Source organism: Emydura macquarii, unplaced genomic scaffold (assembly GCF_026122565.2).
Source record: "Emydura macquarii macquarii isolate MOO-44397 ecotype Brisbane River unplaced genomic scaffold, CSIRO-AGI_Emac_v2 contig_212, whole genome shotgun sequence".
Taxonomy (NCBI): domain Eukaryota; kingdom Metazoa; phylum Chordata; order Testudines; family Chelidae; genus Emydura; species Emydura macquarii.
The window spans coordinates 11,533,808-11,552,669 of NW_027130349.1; the positions used below are offsets into that span (position 1 = coordinate 11,533,808).

The window sequence follows — 18,862 nt, forward strand, 5'->3', positions numbered from 1 at the left end:
TAACTGGAGGTTTGAAGGAGGAGATAGCCAGAGGTGGATGGGACCCAGCATATTGTATGTTCATTTTATAGAGGGTCCCACAAAACCTGGAATGGGCCCTGCCTAAAAGTACACTTGCCATGTTTTGCCACAACCTCTCTGACTGCCTAGATTCCATGCAATGCTTATGCAGAAATTGAAACTAAACTTGTCTGAGGTGTTGGACTTACTGTTTTCAGCTCTAGATGAGTACTGAAAAGAACCAAGGGACCGCTGAAAGTTGTAATGTCAGATACCTCACAAACCACTGGGGCTAGAAAGGACTGCTTTATATCACTGGGAAGCTGAACTTCCCTTGGTACAAAGCATTCCTTTCTAGCCCTGGCACATTGTGAGTTATTGAACCTTAAAAATCACATTCTGTTACCACGCTGCTGCTTTCCTCACTTCCAACTTGACTCTGACACTTTAGGTATTATTTTTATTATTTTGAACTACTGGAACTAGTGGTAATTGTTCATGCCAATGGTTGTCAATTCTTGAGTCATAACTTCAAGATGGATTGCAAAGCTGTTTTTCTGGGATTCACGTTTTTTGTTTTATATATTTAGCTTAAATTCCTTTTTGGTGGCCTCAGAGCTGAGAACTTGCAGTTCAGTACCTTTTAGAATGAACTTAATTGTCTCAGGTGATGACAAAATTCTTGGCAGCTGGGGGTAGGGGAAGAATAGCAGATTATCTTTTGGCAGCTGATGAAACAAAATCCATAGTGTAATGAAGGGTGTCTTGATTGGTTACTATCTGGATGGGCTCTGAATTCCTCCTCTTCTGGGACCCCACCCAGGTAAGAGAGCTTGTCACCAGCAGGGTAGCTAGCTTACCGGACACAATATGTGGATGTTGAAATAGGTCTCTCTTTATCACCCCTAATTACCAGAAAATTACACATTGGTTTATTTTGATAAAATATTTACTTCCTTTGTTAAGTGCTTTGATGTACTGATGAAAAGCACTATATATAACTACTCAGTTATTTTCTCTTAAGAAAAATTTATTGCGTCTCTCTCATTTGTTGGCAAAGCTGTTGTAGTTCAGCTTGGAGAGGATCAGAAGGATTTTTCATCTCAGAGATAAGAGTTTAAAGACAAATATTGCACATCAGACATGGTGTGCTCTGAACTTGTGACTTCCCAAAGTCTTCTGCAGTGTAGTTGCTTTATAATTATTGCTTGCAATGGAAAATATGCTGATGGAAACATGAGGCTGTCTCGTTCTGATTACTTTGAATTCAGATTTTATTGTACATTATTCTCTCTGACACACAAACCTCCCTTTATTCTGAATTTAAAAAAAAAAAAATCTTTCTGAGATAATGAGTTACATATCTGAGGCGTTTTCTTCCCCTGAGAACTTTCTCTCCCACATTTCTTTTTGACATATGTGAAAACTGTTAAAAGTCTAATGAAAGAACTATTACTACAATAGATAACATCCTTTTATCTACAGTGAGACCGTCAAGTGGATGATTACATAATTGAGTTCTTGAAATTGACAATAGTTACATAGATTTTCCAGAATACATTGTGAACCTGTAAGTATAATGTTTTTACATGGCCCCATTTCATCAGTCCAAGAAAGAATCACTGCAGTTAAGGGGTTCTGAACTTCCTAGAAGCAAGAGGCAGAATTTCATTGCCTGTCATACAGGAACAAAGATTTGTTCTTGGACTGCTTGATAAGAGAGAGTAAATGATGTAGCAGAAACTGTGCTTGCTTTGTCCTATTTTCTGCATCAGACAGCTTGTTTTGTTTCTTTTTCCTATCTTTATGAGAGAGATTTTCAAATGCAGTGGTGAGGGGTGTTAGACCAAGAAGGGGAAATTTTACTTTGGCTCTGAAAACCCCTTCTCTGGTGGTGTGAGTTTGGAACCCCACCCATTTCTGTCACCGGAGTGGAATAAGGGGTTAATCACAAACGATTTAACGAAGATTTATTCTAAATCCACTAAGGTGGAACAAAAATAATATGCAACAAGATCCACAAAGGACATAAACCCGAATTAACTAATAGTAACGTTATGATTTATCTTCATCCTCCAAGACACTGGACCCCATCAGGAATGAAGGCACGCGTTGTCCTCCACAAGTTCAATGATCTTGGCCTCTCAGGAACACTGGACAGCTTTCCCTTCTTCTTCTTAGGTCCCTCATTGTCTCCGGAACAATAAATTTAACACACACACGCATACGACTGTCTCTCGGATGGAAAGCAACAGCCCTTGCTTTTCTTTATATACTCTCTTTCCAGTAAGATCCAACCAGTCAGTTAACAGGGATTTTCCCACTCTGGATGGCTTTGCACACAACCCCAAGCTGTGCACTCATCACTACCTCTGCAGGTTTCCCACCTTTCTAGCTGTCACTAGGCAGAATAAATCTCTTGGAATCCTGCCAGACATCCTGAGATGTCTGCCCTGGGCATCAATACATTAGTCCATACAGCTTTTACATTGCAATAAGAAATTAACCCAACCATTCAATTCAACTTTTAGCCTACAGGGGATGATCCCAGTATGTATTCATAGATGATTTTGTCTCCTTCGAGGCAAGTAATTGGTGACTAGGACTATTAAAAGCCATCCCAAACAAAAAGCTCCCCATTATTGGCCTGACCAACCTGATTGCCTTCTATGAAGAGGTGACTGGCTCTGTGGATGTGGGGAAAGCGGTGGAGGTGATATACCTTGACTTTAGAATAGCTTTTGATACAGTCTCCCACAGTATTCTTATCAGCAAGTTAAAGAAGTATGGGTTGGATAAATGGACTATAAAATGGATAGAGAGCTGGCTAGATCATCGAGCTCAACGGGTAGCAATCAATGGCTCCACATCTAGCTGGCAGCCGGTCACAAGCAGAGTGCCCCAGGGGTCGGTCCTGGGGCCGGTTTTGTTCAACATCTTCATTAATGATCTGGAGGATCACAGAATCATAGAATATTAGAGTTGGAAGGGACCTCAGGAAGTCATCTAGTCCAACCCCCTGCTCAAAGCAAGACTAACCTCAGTTAAATAATCCCAGCGAGGGTTTTGTCAAGCCGCATCTTAAAAACCTCTAAAGATGGAGATTCCACCACCTCCCTAGGTAACCCATTCCAGTGCTTCACCACCCTCCTAGTGAAAAACTTTTTCCTAATATCCAACCTAGACCCCCCCCTGCAACTTGAGACCGTTGCTCCTTGTTCTGTCATCTGCCACCACTGAGAACAGCCTAGCTCCATCCTCCCTGGAACCCCCTTTCAGGTAGTTAAAGGCTGCTATCAAATCCCCCCTCATTCTTCTCTTCTGCAGGCTAACCAAGCCTAGTTCCCTCAGCCTCTCCTCATACGTCTTGTGCTTCAGCCCCCTAATCATTTTTGTTGCCCTCCGCTGGACTCTCTCCAACTTGTCCACATCCTTTTTGAAGTGGGGGGCCCAAAACTGGACACAATACTCCAAATGCAGCCTCACCAATGCCGAATAGAGGGGAATAATCACTTATAATCACTTCCCTCGATCTGCTGGCAATGCTCCTACTAATGAAGCCCAATATGCTATTAGCCTTCTTGGCAACCAGGGCACACTGCTGGCTCATATCCAGCTTTTTATCCACTGTAACCCCCAGGTCCTTTTCTGCAGAACTCATGCCTAGCTTTTCGGTCCCCAGTCTGTAGCTGTGCATCGGATTCTTCCGTCCTAAGTGCAGGAATCTGCACTTGTCCTTGTTGAACTTCATCAGATTTATTTTGGCCCAATCCTCCAGTTTGTTTAGGTCCTTCTGTAACCTATCCCTACCTTCCAGGGTATCTACCACTCCCCGCATCTTACTGTCATCCGCAAACTTGCTGAGGGTGCAATCTACCCCATCTTCCGGATCATTAATGAAGATGTTGAACAAAACCGGCCCCAGGACAGACCCCTGGGACACTCCACTTGTGACCGGCTGCCAACTAGACATAGAGCCATTGATCACTACTCGTTGAGCCCTATGCTCTAGCCAGTTCTCGATCCATTTTATAGTCCATTCATCCAACCCATACTTCTTTAACTTGCTGATAAGAATACTGTGAGAGACCGTATCAAAAGCTATTCTAAAGTCAAGGTATATCACGTCCACCGCTTTCCCCACATCCACAGAGCCAGTCACCTCTTCATAGAAAGCAATCAAGTTGGTCAGGCATGACTTTCCCTTGGTGAATCCATGTTGACTGTTCCTGATAACCTTCCTCTCTTCCAAGTGCCTTAAAATGGATTTCTTGAGGACTTGCTCCATGATATTTCCAGGGATTGAGGTAAGGCTGACCGATCTGTAGTTCCCCGGCTCCTCTTTCTTCCCTTTCTTAAAGATGGGCACTATATTTGCTTTTTTCCAGTCATCAGGGACCTCCCCCAATTGCCACAAGCTTTCAAAGATAATAGCCAATGGCTCTGAAATCACTTCAGCCAACTCCCTCAGCACCCTCGGGTGCATTGCATCTGGCCCCATGGACTTGTGTATGTCCAATCCTTCTAAATAGTCTTGGACCTGTTCCTTCAGCACTGAGGGATGTTCACCTCCTTCCCATACTGTGCCGCCCAGTGCAGCAGTCTGGGAGCTGACCTTGTCTGGTGAAGACAGAGGCAAAAAAGGCATTGAGTACCTCAGCTTTCTCCACATCCTCTGTCACTAGGTTGCCTCCCCCATTCTGTAAGGGGCCCACACGTCCCCTAATCTTCTTCTTGTTGGTAACATATCTGTAGAAACCCTTCTTGTTCCCCTTCATGTCCCTTGCTAGCTGCAACTCTAATTGTGCTTTGGTCTTCCTGATTTCATTCCTGCATGTTCGAGCAGTATTTTTATAATTCTCCCTAGTCATCTGACCAAGCTTCCCTTTTTGTAAGCTTCTTTTTTGTGTTTAAGTTCACCAAAGACTTCTTTGTTAAGCCAAGCTGGACGCATACCATATTTGCTATTCTTTCTGTACATCGGGATGGTTTGTTCCTGTGCCCTCAATAAGGTTTCTTTAAAATACAGCCAGTTCTCTTGGATTCCTTTCCCCCTCATATTAGCCTCCCAGGGGATCCTGCCCATCAGCTCCCTGAGGGAGTCAAAGTCCGCTTTTCTGAAGTCCATGGTCCGTATCCTGCTGTTCTCCTTTCTTGGGGTAGATTGCACCCTCAGCAAGCTTGCAGATGACACTAAGCTAGGGGGAGTGGTAGATACCCTGGAAGTTAGGGATAGGATACAGAGTGACCTAGAAAAATTGGAGGATTGGGCCCAAAGAAATCTGATGAGGTTCAACAAGGACAAGTGCAGAGTCCTCCACTTAGACGAACGAATCCCATGCACAGCTACAGACTGGAGACCAATGAGCTAGGCATGAGTTCTGCAGAAAAGGACCTAGGCGTTACAATGGATAAGAAGCTGGATATGAGTCAGCAGTGTGCCCTGGTTGCCAACAAGGCTAATAGCATATTGGGCTTCATTAGTAGGAGCATTGCCAGCAGATCGAGGGAAGTGATTATTCCCCTCTATTCGGCATTGGTGAGGCCACATTTGGAGTATTGTGTCTAGTTTTGGGTCCCCCACTACAAAAAGGATGTGGATAAATTGGAGAGAGTCCAGTGGAGGGCAACAAAAATGATTAGGGGGCTGGAGCACAATACTTATGAGGAGAGGCTGAGGGAACTAGGCTTGTTTAGTCTGCAGAAGAGAAGAATTGAGGGGGTATTTGATGATTGAAAAATAACTCTTTTTAAACTGACTTAAGTTTCCTTTATCACTCTTTAAGTATAAATATGCAATTTTGAGATAAGAAGGAAAACAAGTTTCTCCAACTCCATCGTTTGTAGAAGTGTTATATCTTGATTTTAGGAAAGCTTTTGATACAGTCTCACATAACATTCTCATAAACAAATTAGGGAAATATGGTCTAGATTAAATTGCTAGAAAGTGCATGCAAAACTAGATAAAAGACTAAATTATCAGACTGGGAGGGTGTATCTAGTAGGATCCCACAGAGGTCTGTTCTGGGTCCAGTACTATTCAATATTTTTATAATGACTTGGATAATGGAGTGGAGTGTGCTTATAAAATTTTCAGATGACATCAAGATGGGAGGAATTCAAAATACTTTGGAGGACAGGAATAGAATTCTAAAGGAACTTGAAAAGTTGGAGAACTGATCTGAAAACAACAAGATAAAATTTAGTAAAGACCAATGCAGAGTACGACACAAAGGGAAAAATCAAAAGTACAACTATGAAGTGGGGAATAACTAGCTAGGCAGTAGAACTGCAGAAAAGGTTCTGGAGGTTATAGTGGATCACAAAATGAATATAAATCAACAATGTGATGCAAAAAACAGATAATATCATTCTGGGGTGTATTAACAGCAGTGTCATCTGTAAGACACATGAGGTAATTCTCCCACTCTATTTGGTACTGGAGAGGCCTCTGTTGGTGTACTGTGTCCTGTTCTGGATGCTGTGCTTTAGGAAAGATGTAGACAAATTGGAAAAGAGTCCAGAGGAGAGCAAAATGATAAAAGGTTTGGAAAAGCTTGATCTATGAGGAAAAATTTAAAAAACTGGATATATTTAGTCTTGAAAGAAGAAAACTGAGGGGGGAAGTGATAAATATGTTAAGAGTTATTATAAAGAGGAGAGAGATCAATTGTTCTCCATGTTCATTGAAAGTAGGACAAGAAGCAATGGGCTTAATCTGCAGCAAAGGAGATTTAGGTTAGATATTAGAAAAATCTTTCTAACTATAAGGATAGTTAAGCTGTGCAATAGACTTCAAAGAGTGGTTGTAAGAATACCCATCATTGGAGGTTTTAAGAACAGGTTGGACAAACAGTGGTCCTGCCTTGGCACAAAGGGATGGACAAGATCAGGGTTTCTCAACCCGTGGGTCGAGATGCAAAACTGGGTCGCCAGAATGTTTCAGAGGGTCGTGTGGCAGCTCCTGTCCCACAGGGCTGGTTGGACTCACCTCCCTGCTCTAGGCACTGCAACCTCTGGAGTCCCAGCCCCACTCAGGTTTGGCCCAGCCATCGTGATGACAGGAGCCAAGGTAGGCAAATTTGAGTGGGTGGCACTGCAACCCCATGAGCCAGGTCACAATTCCACTCACACAAATTTGGTCCAGTCAGTGGGGGAGGACCAAACCTGAGTGGCGCTGTAACCCCAAGGTTTCAACGCCCAGAGCCAAATCCAGCCTCTCCCACAGCACAGGAGCTGCCACTGTGGGGTGACTGCTGGGCAGAACCCAACCACCCTCCCCCCCCGGGGGGGGACCCTGACCAAAAACCACCTCAGGCCTCCACCCCCAGGCTATTTACTGGGTCGCAACAGGCCGTAAACATTCACAAAAGCATCCTGAGCCCCAAAAGGTTGAGAACCACTGAAATAGATGACCTCTCAAGCCCTATATTTCAATGATTCTGTGATTTGGTATGGATTAAGGATGGTTTCCATAACTTATAAAAATTGTCTTTTTCTGAGTGGTTTATAATGACCACCTGTAGGTGAACACTTTTCACAGGGCGATCACTGTAGGTTGGTCTACATTACATACATACTTTGGCATAATTACATTGTTCATGGGGTGTGAAAAATCCACACTCCTGAGCGATGTAGTTATACTGACCTTAACCCACCGTATAGACAATCCTATGTTGGTGGGACAGCTTCTCCTGCCAACATAGCTAGCCCCTGAGAGTTTTTAAGCCAGCAGGAGAGCTTTCTCCTGTTGGTTTAGAGCATCTTTACTAGACCCCCTCCTACAGTGGTGCAGCTGCCTTGGTGCAACTGCACTGATGTAAATGTACACACTTGCCCTGTGTCTGACCTATCAGTCCTCATCCTCAAAGGAAACCTGCACAACTCTTTCAAAAGATAAGCCTGGGAGTTTAAATTCATAACTTTGCTAGACACTAAAAATCATGGACTGAATTTATGGTTTATTACTAGCGCTGTCAAGCAATTAAAAAAATTAATAGCGATTAATAAAATTAATTGTGCTGTTAAACAATAGGCCAGGAACAATGGGGCACAGCATGGGGTGGTCCTGGGAGCATAGCTGGCCTGAGGCAATGCGGTACAGCGCAGGGGGGTGGTCCTGGCAGCAAGTGGTTGGCCGGAGGCAATGAGGCACGGTGCAGGGAGGGTAGTCCTGGGAGTGTGGCCTGCCAGGGGTAATGGGGCACAATGCAGAAGGGAGTGGCGTGGGATGTGTGTGTCAGGATCCCTGTCCCCACCCAAGCCAGGATGAGAGCCATTTATTTCTCTCTTCTCTTCACACCCTCCAGTGGCAGCTTTGGGTTACTGCACCTGACCTGACAGTCAGGTCCCTCGCAGCTGATGCCTCCCTCCCTTGCCCAGAGTCTGTGATTAATGCATTAATTGTGCTGTCAGTTAATCACAGACATTAACTGTGAGTAATTGACAGCTCTACTTATGACAATAATCTATAACCGCTAACAACCCTCTCACCCCCACCCCCCACCTTTTCCTTCCCACTTCTTTTCCCAACTATGACTGGTGGGATATTAACGAGCCACTTCACCTGGAAAGGTCCTTGAAATATGTGTTAACTACTTATAGTAAACAATTTGTTCCAACTTCCATCTTGTGTTTAGCTGTGAAACTGAATATGTTTCTCAGACCTGAAGCAGAGTTCTATGTAAGGTCGAAAGCTTGTGTCCCTCACCCACAGAAAGTGGTCCAATAAAAATATATAAAATGGTAGCTCACAATTTGGGATGTCTCTTTAATCCATCACTTCCCTTTTTTTCTTTAATTGGTATTTCCCTAATTACACATTGGCCAAAATTATTTTAGTATTAGAGACCATTTGCTGACTAGGAAAAGGCTGTTCCCCCATTACTTGATCTCCTACTTATATTTGACCTTTCCACAGCAGAGCTGGAATCCACACTCTTGTGACTTTCACTAACCCCTGGCACAGGGAAACCAGAAGTGTGATCTTGTCGGGGATGCTGCAAAGAGAAGCTTGCTGCTGGGATGAAGATTAATAGACTGAAGAATAGAGATGATGCCATGAGCATCTAGTAAGGAAATCTGGCATTTGGGATGGGATTTAAGGTGGGAAATGAGAGAGTTGGTGTGGGCATCTGCCTGAAGCAATCTAACAGTTTTTCAGTTAAGAGCTGGATAGGTGGTCTGTGGTAATAAAATACTATAGAAACAATGGAGCTAATGAGACATGCTAATATATAGGTCTCCACTAAACTGCTTGCCTTTTTAAAATCTTATCCTTGATCTATGTATTATCTGCTTAGATTATAAATTGCTCAGAGCTGAGACCTTGTCCTCCTACTGTTAAAGCAATTAGCATGCTTGTTTTTTCATAAAAATTCTATTAAAATACTTTTAGCTTGCACAACTCAACTCAGGAAATACCAAAATTAGGCTTGCGTGTGCAATCTTCTCTGCCTCCTCATGTATGTAGTTGAACGATATTGTAATCCATGATCATACTGTCTTTCAAGCAATACAGTATTCCTTATATTTTTTGTACACTCCTAAATATAGATATACAGCATTTTGCAGTATTGTGTAGGCCAGAGCCCATGAAAATCAGGTTTTTTAAAAGGGATACATTTACACTGCAGCTAGGAAGGCACTTCCCAATGTGAGTGGACAGACAAGCACTAACTTTGTTCAAGCTAGTGTGCTAAAATAACAGTGTAGCCTGTGGTAGCACAGGTGGCGGCTTGGACTAGCTGCCTAAATATGTACCCCGGGGGTCCAGACAGGTCTATCTATCTGCGGTGGCAAGCATGGTCCCAGCTGTGGTGTTGATGCACCCAAGATATTCAGTGATTGAGGCAAGGGCTCCTGTATAGCCCTGCCTTATTCACTCTGCAGTTTACAATGCACACCTTGTAATGTGGAAAAAGCGGTATGATCATGTACTTGAGAATAGTATATGATCACAGAAGTAAAGGTTCCTGTACTACATACAAGGAAGTTGAGTTCCACAAGATGAAGAAAGTATCCAGGATGGCAGAGCAGACCTAATGTTCTCACCTTTTCCCTCTTCTCCTCTCCTCCCGCTTCCGTTTCCCTCCTGGCACGTACTTTGAATGACTTACACTCAAACCTATGACACCTGCATACTTAACTAATGTAATCTTTTTTTAAATTTTTCTCTTTGTTTAGAAAACATGTGCACTGTGGTCTATTTTGATGACTGCATGTCAATACATCAGTGCAAGATCTCTTGCGAGTCCATGGGAGCATCAAAATACCGGTGGTTTCACAATGCCTGCTGTGAGTGTATTGGGCCAGAATGTATCGACTATGGTAGTAAAACTGTAAAATGTATGAACTGCATGTTTTGAAGCAGAGAAGCTGTATAATCGTAATGTGGAGGCCAAAGCAATGACTCTTAATTAGAGATTGGAAGTATTGCATTAGTGGGATATGTTCTGGGAGCAACTAAACATGAGAGATTTGAGAAAAGATGTACAAAATTTGAAGCATAGCTGTAATATTTTTTTTTTGCTTTTTAAATCCTATAAACAATGTTAATTGGCAAATGTTTCAACTGTTAGGTTTATTTTTCCTTATTCTTAGTCGAGAAGCATAGCCATCCTCATGCCTACTGTCCTGATTGTTTTGCTTTGATTTGAATATATTGCCTATACTCATTTTCAATGTAATATTGTATTTAGCAATTTAGAATAGTGAAGCCTCAACAAGATTCCCATAATTTAGAAGTTCCACACGAGTTCAAATGGATAATGCTCTTCCAGGTTTGTTTTATAACTCTCCAGTATAAGACTGATGTGGCTTATGGGCTTACACCAGTGACCCAAACTCCTATTGTGAAAAGGATGTCATCAAAAATAAAAGAACAATTCTTTATTTTTTCAACTTCAAAACATGGCCTGTAATAGATAAAATTCCAGCTTCTTAGCGGGATATCTCACGCACCACAAGTGTGACATCATTCCTCCAGCTATCATCTGTGTCCATTCCTGCAGACAAGATTTTACATTTCATAAAGAAATCTTGTTCTCATCAGTGCACTCTTATAAACCAAAATAAATCTGGTAAATGTAGTCGTGTCCACTTCCCATCACACTCTTCAAGGGTTGTCTTATCCCTGGAAACTGAGTGCAATGCTGCAAATTTGGAAGGCTGTTATGAACAGAAAGATAGAATGTAGAAACTGGGAATTAATCTTCATATCCTAGTACGCTCAGCAAGTTTATTTGTTGAGTAGCTGACAGTCGTCACATTACCACACTTGGTACTGCTCTGTTGAACACTTATTCTAATTGTTTGGTTTTGCTTTGAGGTTGGTTTTGATTCAGATTTATGATATAAAATGGCTTAAGAGGGAAGTTAGTATCTTCTGAGACAAATAAGCGTCCTCTGAATACAGAACATTTTGTCCATTTTGCTGTGTTTAAAATAGGCAACTGCAAATTACAAGGCAATTAATATGGTACCATAAGGTTTTTCCAGTGATGATGCCATATAAACCAAAAGAATAAATTCTGAGTAGCTTGTAATCACGCCAGAAACTAATGATGGTGTTTATAACTTCTTTTAAGTTTACTAATTTTTTATATAGATGGATTTGACTATTCCTGTTTCTCCCTCTCGCCTCAACCTTTCTAGGTCAAACTATTTCCTAGCAACATGTTCCTATACGCAAGAGATCAGTTATTTTCAACTTTCATTTTATTTGAAAAATTGACTTGGAAATTTTTAGTTCTCCTGCTACAAATCTTCAAATAAGAAAAATCTAAAAATGGCTGCTGTTGTGCAGGACTTAATTTTTTTTAACTCTTTTCCACGTATACAGAATTATTTGAAAGCTGGGGGTTTGCTTAAACTTTTAAAACTGGTGGAAAACAAAATTTCTTCCTATTTAAAGTTGGGATTTATGGGAGAGATTTTTGAATTCATGGCTTCTGGATGGAGGGCAAAGATCAGCCTAAAAGGAAGGAAATGTTGTTTCTTCTTCTTTTTTGATTTTTTTTGTGCAAAGAAATTCTTCATGAATTTCTTATGGTGAAGGGGAAGAGAGGGTATGCATATGCTGTGGGTATCTGTATTTTGTGTGCTTGAGGATTATACATTATTTCTGACCAAGATTTAATAAAACATTTTACACATATTCCTGCAAATCAGTGACACACTGAATGAAGGCTTTGAAGTTATCATATACTGGATTATTTGAAATGTAAAATATCATATTTCAGAACCTTAAGTCAAATCAAGGTTGATTCTGTTTGGGACCCTATTGCATGGATTTATCATCCTTCTTCACATTATGATTTTACTTCAAGATCAAGTAGTAGGGACAGATAGGTTGTGTGTGTAGGAAGAGAGAACCTCTGTTTAAAAAGTTAACAAATGTCCAGAAGAATCATGGAAAAACACAAAAGGTAAAATTTTGTTTGTGAAATACCTCGAAAAGGTTTTGCTAGTGAAGATAGTCCACTTTAAACTAGGTTTCCTCTATTTTTGTAATTCATGATGCTCTCCAGAGAATCTATGCTGTAAACTCAGTGCGTAAACAAATGATCTCTGGCAACATCAGGTGTATTTTCTTATATTTCATTTGTTTAAACAAATATTTTAATAAATAATGAGATGTCATTGGGTTGCGTGGTTCTTTTATCACTGCTGCTTTTTCCTAAGCTCTCAAGGCAAAAGCTTTTCATGGAGATGGAGTATAAATTTGTTTTACTGATTTCACTAATTTTAATCCTATTAATATAATCTCAATTGATAACTTTATTTTTCTGATTGTGTAGTGGCAAAGTGCTTTTTTAGCAGCTGGAATTATAATTTTGCTTCTAACAATGTATTTGCTTTATATAAAACATAAAACCTACAAAATGCAATTTGTGTAATATTCTGAGGTTTTCTTATCTATGAAAATCCCATTATAGGAGAATATTATGTAATTTACATGGCATGGAGGGGAAAAATAATAAATACTCACTTAGGCTGTAATTGTGGCAAAGAACTTAAACACATGGCTGAAGTGAAGCATATGCATAAATACCTTGCTGAATTGGGATCTTATCCAATTGAGGCATCTGGGCAATTTATATCATTAAAGTTTAAGGATTTACAATTTTATAGTGTTTAAGTATTCAATAAAAAATACTCCTATATAACAATCAGTGATACAAATCCCAAGTAAATCCTTGATCAGCTAAATTCTCTTTGTTGATATGAGATATTTAAAGCACAGAGACATAATATATAAAATACTTTAAAAATCAATTAGTTTCTTGGCCTAGATTTCTAATTTCTGTAGAAATTATTCAGATGTGTAATTCATGGAATAGTAATGTAATGCCAGGGTAGTATTTAATGCAGTGTGAATTATAATGGAGTTGTCATTTCTTTTTGAAGTGATATACTTAAAAAAACCAACCAAACAAAAACAAACCTGGGGGACAGATCACATCTGCTCCAATAGGTTGCTCTGATAGCATAGAGGATAGACCTGTGCTGCAGTGGGCTACGAGTGAATTATCTCAGTGCAGGGTCTCCATGGTGACCCTACAGTGGTTTCTCTTGGACACTTCAGTGCAGAGAGAATCCTGGTTGCAGGAAGGAGCATTCACAAGTGTAGGACCAAGTCTCTGCAGTGCACCGTGGAGATTCTGGCTGCTCTGAAATGTGAAGCCGCCTATATCAGGCTGCCATAAACTAGGACTTTCCACCTTTCTTTGCTTAAGAGCATATAATGAGACCTTGTTATACTTTGATATAATTTATATTGTTTAGAGGTGTGAATAACCCATACCCCAAGCAACATAAATTACACCGACCTAAGCTCTGATGTAGACAGCGCTAGGTCAGTGGGAGAGCTTCTCCTGCTAACATAGCTACTGCCTCTTGTGGAGGCAAGAGTTATTAAGATGACAGGAGAGCTCTCTCCCATTGGATGAGAACATCTCCAGCATGAGAGCTAGTGGTGCAGCTGCATCAGTGCTGTAAGTGCTGTAGTGTAAATGTAGCTGGAGTCAATCCTTAATTTTAGTGTTCAAGTTTACCAGTGGTTATCTCCTGGAATCCCTCTGCAATATTGAGAAGCATGCTGCAAAGGTAGATTAGATTTTTCTCCTCTGTTAGCCTCTTCCTCCTTTTAATTATGGTGGAGTTGGTAACAACTCCATAACTGAAGGTTGCATTGAGATTTCCAAGTAAAGCAGGACTAAAATCCCTGTTTTATAGCTTACTGATAGAATGCAATTTTCAAATTTGCCACAATAACTCTTCATGGGACAAGTAGATTTTCTGTAACCATTTAAATAAACCTGCTTCCTCAGAGACTGGAATGGCTTCTCTGGAACTGATCTAGCCTGTCAGTTCAACAGTGTACTTAAAATCTTCCAAGAAATAGTTTTCATGATTCCTAAACAAACAACTGCCTTTCCTGAAGTAGTGTTAAAGCTGGCAGAAGAGGGAGTGAACACTGCATTCTTAATTTATACAGCTGTGCTTCTCTAAACACACCTCTTCTAAAACTCCAACCCATTTATTATACTTGTGAGGCTCCAGTGTAGCAGCAAGATTGAATTCCAGAGTGAGGGCCTGCCATTTCAGATACCCTACCCCAGCTCCTATGAGCTCTGTCCTTCAGACAACCAGCAAGATTTTGCCAACAGTAGATGCACTGAGGTGGAGGGAGTTGAGAGGATTTCTGAGATAACCAGGACCCAGGCCTCTTAGAGCTTTAAAGGGGTAGAAATTGATAGAATACATTTCACATAGCAATGAGCCAGAAGCTAATGCAGTGTAATATGCTTTCACCTGTCTGCTCTCCTTAGAACTGGGAAAAGCTTCATTCTGCATTAGTTAGCCAATGGGATGATTGTGGGCTTACGTTGAGAATGGCCTGTATGAATCCCCACTCTTAGGAGTTGTGTGTTCTGGTGAACATCACCTAAGAATAGGGACCCATACAAGCAATCGTCTAGTGAAGAAATATTTGTTTTCTTCTGTTGCTAGCTGTATTACAGCCTTTGTATGCCAAAAATATTGCTTGTAATATTAATCTATAATAGTTAGTCCTTGGCTTTAGGGTTTTCTTCTAAAGGGATGTGTGGGAATTGCTTGGTTAGGAAATACATTGTAGGACATTATCTCTGTGCTCATGAACACTAATCAGAGTGTTTACAGCCCTCCCTTTTGTATTTTCCATTGAATAGATGCACACAAATTCCTGTGGGGGACACTTACGTTACCACAGAAAGTTGCACAAAGAATCCATTATGTAAAGATCAAGGAGTACTGACTCTCAAGTGAATAAATGAAGCAGGTGGCAAACTGCCACAGTATTAATGTGTCCAATGATTCTAGGATTATGCGTAAAGCTGTGGAAATGAGTCAGAACAGTACTTACTGGAACAAATTCCCTTGTTGAGTAGAATCCTGAAAGAGATTCAAGATATGCAGGTGTTTAACATATTCAGAAACTCACATTTAAAAAGAGGCAGAGTTCAAAAAAAAATTTAGGGGACAGATAAACAAAGTAGGTGTTGAGATGAAAGATGCATTTCCTGGCACCAATCACACACACAGCTGATGGCCAAATTATTTCATCTTCTCTAGTATTCCATGCAAGCATAACGACAAACCAAAAAGATGCTAGAGTCCTTCTTGGCAAAAGCAGAAGTCAAAATATATTGCTGCTTTGTGGGACAGGGAAGCTTCATTCTAATTTTACTCCAGAAGCTAAGTGAATGTGCAGCTCCACAGAGCTGTCTTGATCCTTATGTTTTTATCAATGTCTCTTAAAAGATGGTTGGATTTTCCACTCTTGCAACATTTTTAAGGAGTATATAACGTGACAGACAAATTGAATTATGGAAAACACTAGATTTTTTTATACTTAAAAAAAATCTGTTTATAAGAGCAGATGTGCTGTTGAGTTTCTAGGTGCAAGCCTGTTCAGTATGGGTTAGTAAATGCCACATCACAATTTCCCTCTTCACCTAAGGACTGCTGCTAGCTCCAGCTTTTCTTCGTTAGGAATAGGCTCATGGTTAGGCACTGGAGCGGGAAGAGTCAGTGAAGGGGAAAATTCTCTGCAGCAATATCCTACACCATCCTTACCACAGGACTACCCAGCTGCATGAGGCTCTCCTCACACCCACTGCTATGATGGCATGAAGAAGTGAGATGCAGAGCATTTCTCTTTGTATGGAATTGCCCACAATACTTCAAAGTGAGATTTTCTAGCAGATAAGCTCCTCTAACTGCATTTTATAATTTTGTTAAGAGAATGGAAGAGGCCCACTACAGTAAGATGAACACACTCCATGGAGTCCTCCATGAGGATGGCAACTGCTGCAAATCTATAAAGATGTTGGTAATGCACAGACTAAAAATGTAACTGTGTGTTGTGGTTGATAGTGTTGAAAAATAACATCCACACTGAGAACTTCAGAAAATTTTAAAAGTACAGTGACCTCCACAGCGGAAGATTCCCTGTGAGGAAGATGCTGAGAATGTGGTGGACTTTCCTCTGTGGGCACTTGCCCCAGCAGAAGGAAAGCTCTAACACTCCAGAAGGGGACAAGGCAAAAGATCCCTGTTGCTGCTCTCAAACTCCTCCCCTTGTCGGTAAAAAGAAGAGATCTAGGCTCCTGTATCAGAAGGAATCTACATGTGCAGTGAATGGAAGAGAGACTTGGCACTGTGTGTATGCAATGCTTACAGTGGGAAACTGAAAAGCCTAAGATTTTTCTCTTGGGTATCAACCCTATCGCCCACAGTTGCTTCTGCCATTTTAAACCAAAACAAAAACATTAAATTTCCATTTATTTACAGATCACTAACATCTATTGCAGATCTAAAAAAAGTTTGTAATATTGCCTCATTGAGTAATTATTTCTTACTCACTGTATAATTACTTACAGTACTAAATAATGTCATATGCCAGGAAAAAAATTAGTATAAAAAAAAGGAAAAAAGCATATATAGTATTCGGGATCTTTTTAAAGTGCCTGTCCACTAATGGGAGAACCAGCTGGCACTTTTCAATCAATCAAAAACACAGATTCTACTCCAAAATAAGATCCACCTATTACATTAGAAAGTGTACAAAGCACTGGGATATGGAATTACTAACCTTCTGAACAGAACCTCAGGTAGCTAGAGCTCTGTATGATGTTAACATTTAATGTTTACCAATCTATATGGAAGTGAGGTAGCAGTTGTAAGTAATTTTCCATTGTAAACCTGATTTCAGATCCTCCATTTTCAGACACACACAAAGCATTTTTTAAAGGTCTGGTTTCTAGCCAAAGGAGAATTTTTGGCAAAATTGGAGAACTGGACAAGTTTCTGTGATATGAAACTCTGACAAACGAGGAATTTCACTTTTTGAATAATCTTCACATTTTAGTTTTCTTAATCCCAAACTCAAAAAGAGGCTAAAAATGATTATTCTTCTAACTTTAAGAGGTCTTGATTACATCTAGTACATAGGATTTTATTTGCTACAATTAGGTTTAGGAAATTAGCTTTAGGAAATATTTTCTATGGATCTTTGAACACTGTCTCTGAATACCTTGTAAAGTTTGCCAGTCTGGCAAAGACTGCAAGCTGTCTGGCTGAATTGGAGTCTGTAGGCCATGTCAGCCAAATTATTCGTGTTCAAGAAAGTTAAAAACTCCATTGGCATGTCTTGTTGTGGTGCACATTTCACCTCTAATAATTAAATTATAGCAACAGAAACTTGCTGCTGAAAATATGAACTACTTACAGCAATTTTTCAACTATCCCTGGGCCAGTTCCATCCTGCACTTAGACACAAGACAAAGTCCTCTGGGAAAGAAAAATCTACATTAGGATCACTTTGTGGAGGCTTTCCTACCTTCCCAATCATCCATCAGTGATACTCCCTCCCTCCTTGATAACGCTTGCAAGACCCACTCCCAAACCACTTCCCAGTGTTTCACTCCTCCCCTCTCACATCCCGTCCTCATCACTTGAGCCACCCACCCGGTTACCAATCCCACCCACTCTTCCACCCCATCACGGTCACCTTCCCCTCCCAGCGCGCATTCGCTTACATTTATTTTCTTTTCAAACGAAATTTCGGCGCCTTCTGAATATTCTGGGGGCACCCACCATCCATCCCCCCCAAATACACCTTCCCCCGTGGACAGAGGCGGGTGGGAACAAGATGCCCCCTTTCCGTTGGTTCAGCTGTCTGCCCTGAACGCCCAGCGCCCGCCTGGTGCTCTGGTGCGGTGACACTAACCCAGCCCCCGAGCGACGCCAGTCTGGCGAGGCCGCACAGCTCGCAGCCGTGACCTTCGCTGCTGGAGTCTCTGCAACACGTTCAATGGCCGTGGGGGAGCGGAGCCATTTGGCCTTAAACCCGCTTGGCACGCACCAAAATAACGTTTTTACTGGAATCCTCCCCCCATCCCCCCCCCAGGGACTGGAACAATTTGCATAGTGGGGGAGGGGGTGCTGAGGGCCATTGAACTAAACTGCACAGTGACATCGGCCCAACCCGTCCCTGGCACCGGCCCTGCCCGCCTAGGCACCGTGTCCAGAGAAAGGCCCGGGCGCGGGCGGGCGGGCGGGACCCACCCGAGAAGCCCCCCCGGCAGGGAGCGCGAGACGTCCCACAGCCAATTACCAGACTCTGCCCTCCCACCTCTCCGTTTCCAGTAAAATAACTACAATTCCCAGCATGCCCCGCGCGGCGCCCGGGGGCGGGGAATGCTTGTGTAACACCCACTGCGCACGCGCTCTGTCGTCTTATTCACCGACAATACGCATGTGCATCTGCGCACACACACACACACCCCCGCCCCCTCCACTCAACCCGCTGGCT

General features: G+C 41.6%; 1 protein-coding gene and 1 long non-coding RNA gene across 5 annotated transcripts in view; one reads left to right on the forward strand and one right to left on the reverse strand.

Annotated features, from left to right (window-relative positions):
* TWSG1 (twisted gastrulation BMP signaling modulator 1) overlaps positions 1-12,642 on the forward strand; it is a 42,523-nt gene extending 29,881 nt beyond the window's left edge. For both annotated transcript variants that reach the window (XM_067547730.1, XM_067547738.1), the window contains one exon: positions 10,186-12,642. In XM_067547730.1, coding sequence (XP_067403831.1) covers positions 10,186-10,367 — 182 coding nt within the window. In that variant the 3' untranslated portion in view covers positions 10,368-12,642. The remainder of the gene's footprint in view (positions 1-10,185) is intronic.
* On the reverse strand, positions 10,876-18,686 carry LOC137152792 (uncharacterized). 3 transcript variants are annotated; one of them, XR_010919610.1, is made up of 4 exons: positions 18,616-18,686; positions 17,777-17,838; positions 15,410-15,438; positions 10,876-11,169 (listed from the first exon to the last, which is right to left on the reverse strand). It is a non-coding gene; the product is annotated as an uncharacterized lncRNA (long non-coding RNA). The 3 variants fall into 3 exon arrangements; XR_010919609.1 differs by lacking the exon at positions 18,616-18,686 and adding an exon at positions 18,278-18,579; XR_010919608.1 differs by lacking the exon at positions 18,616-18,686 and adding an exon at positions 18,087-18,271.
* Positions 18,687-18,862: the final 176 nt, after the last annotated feature.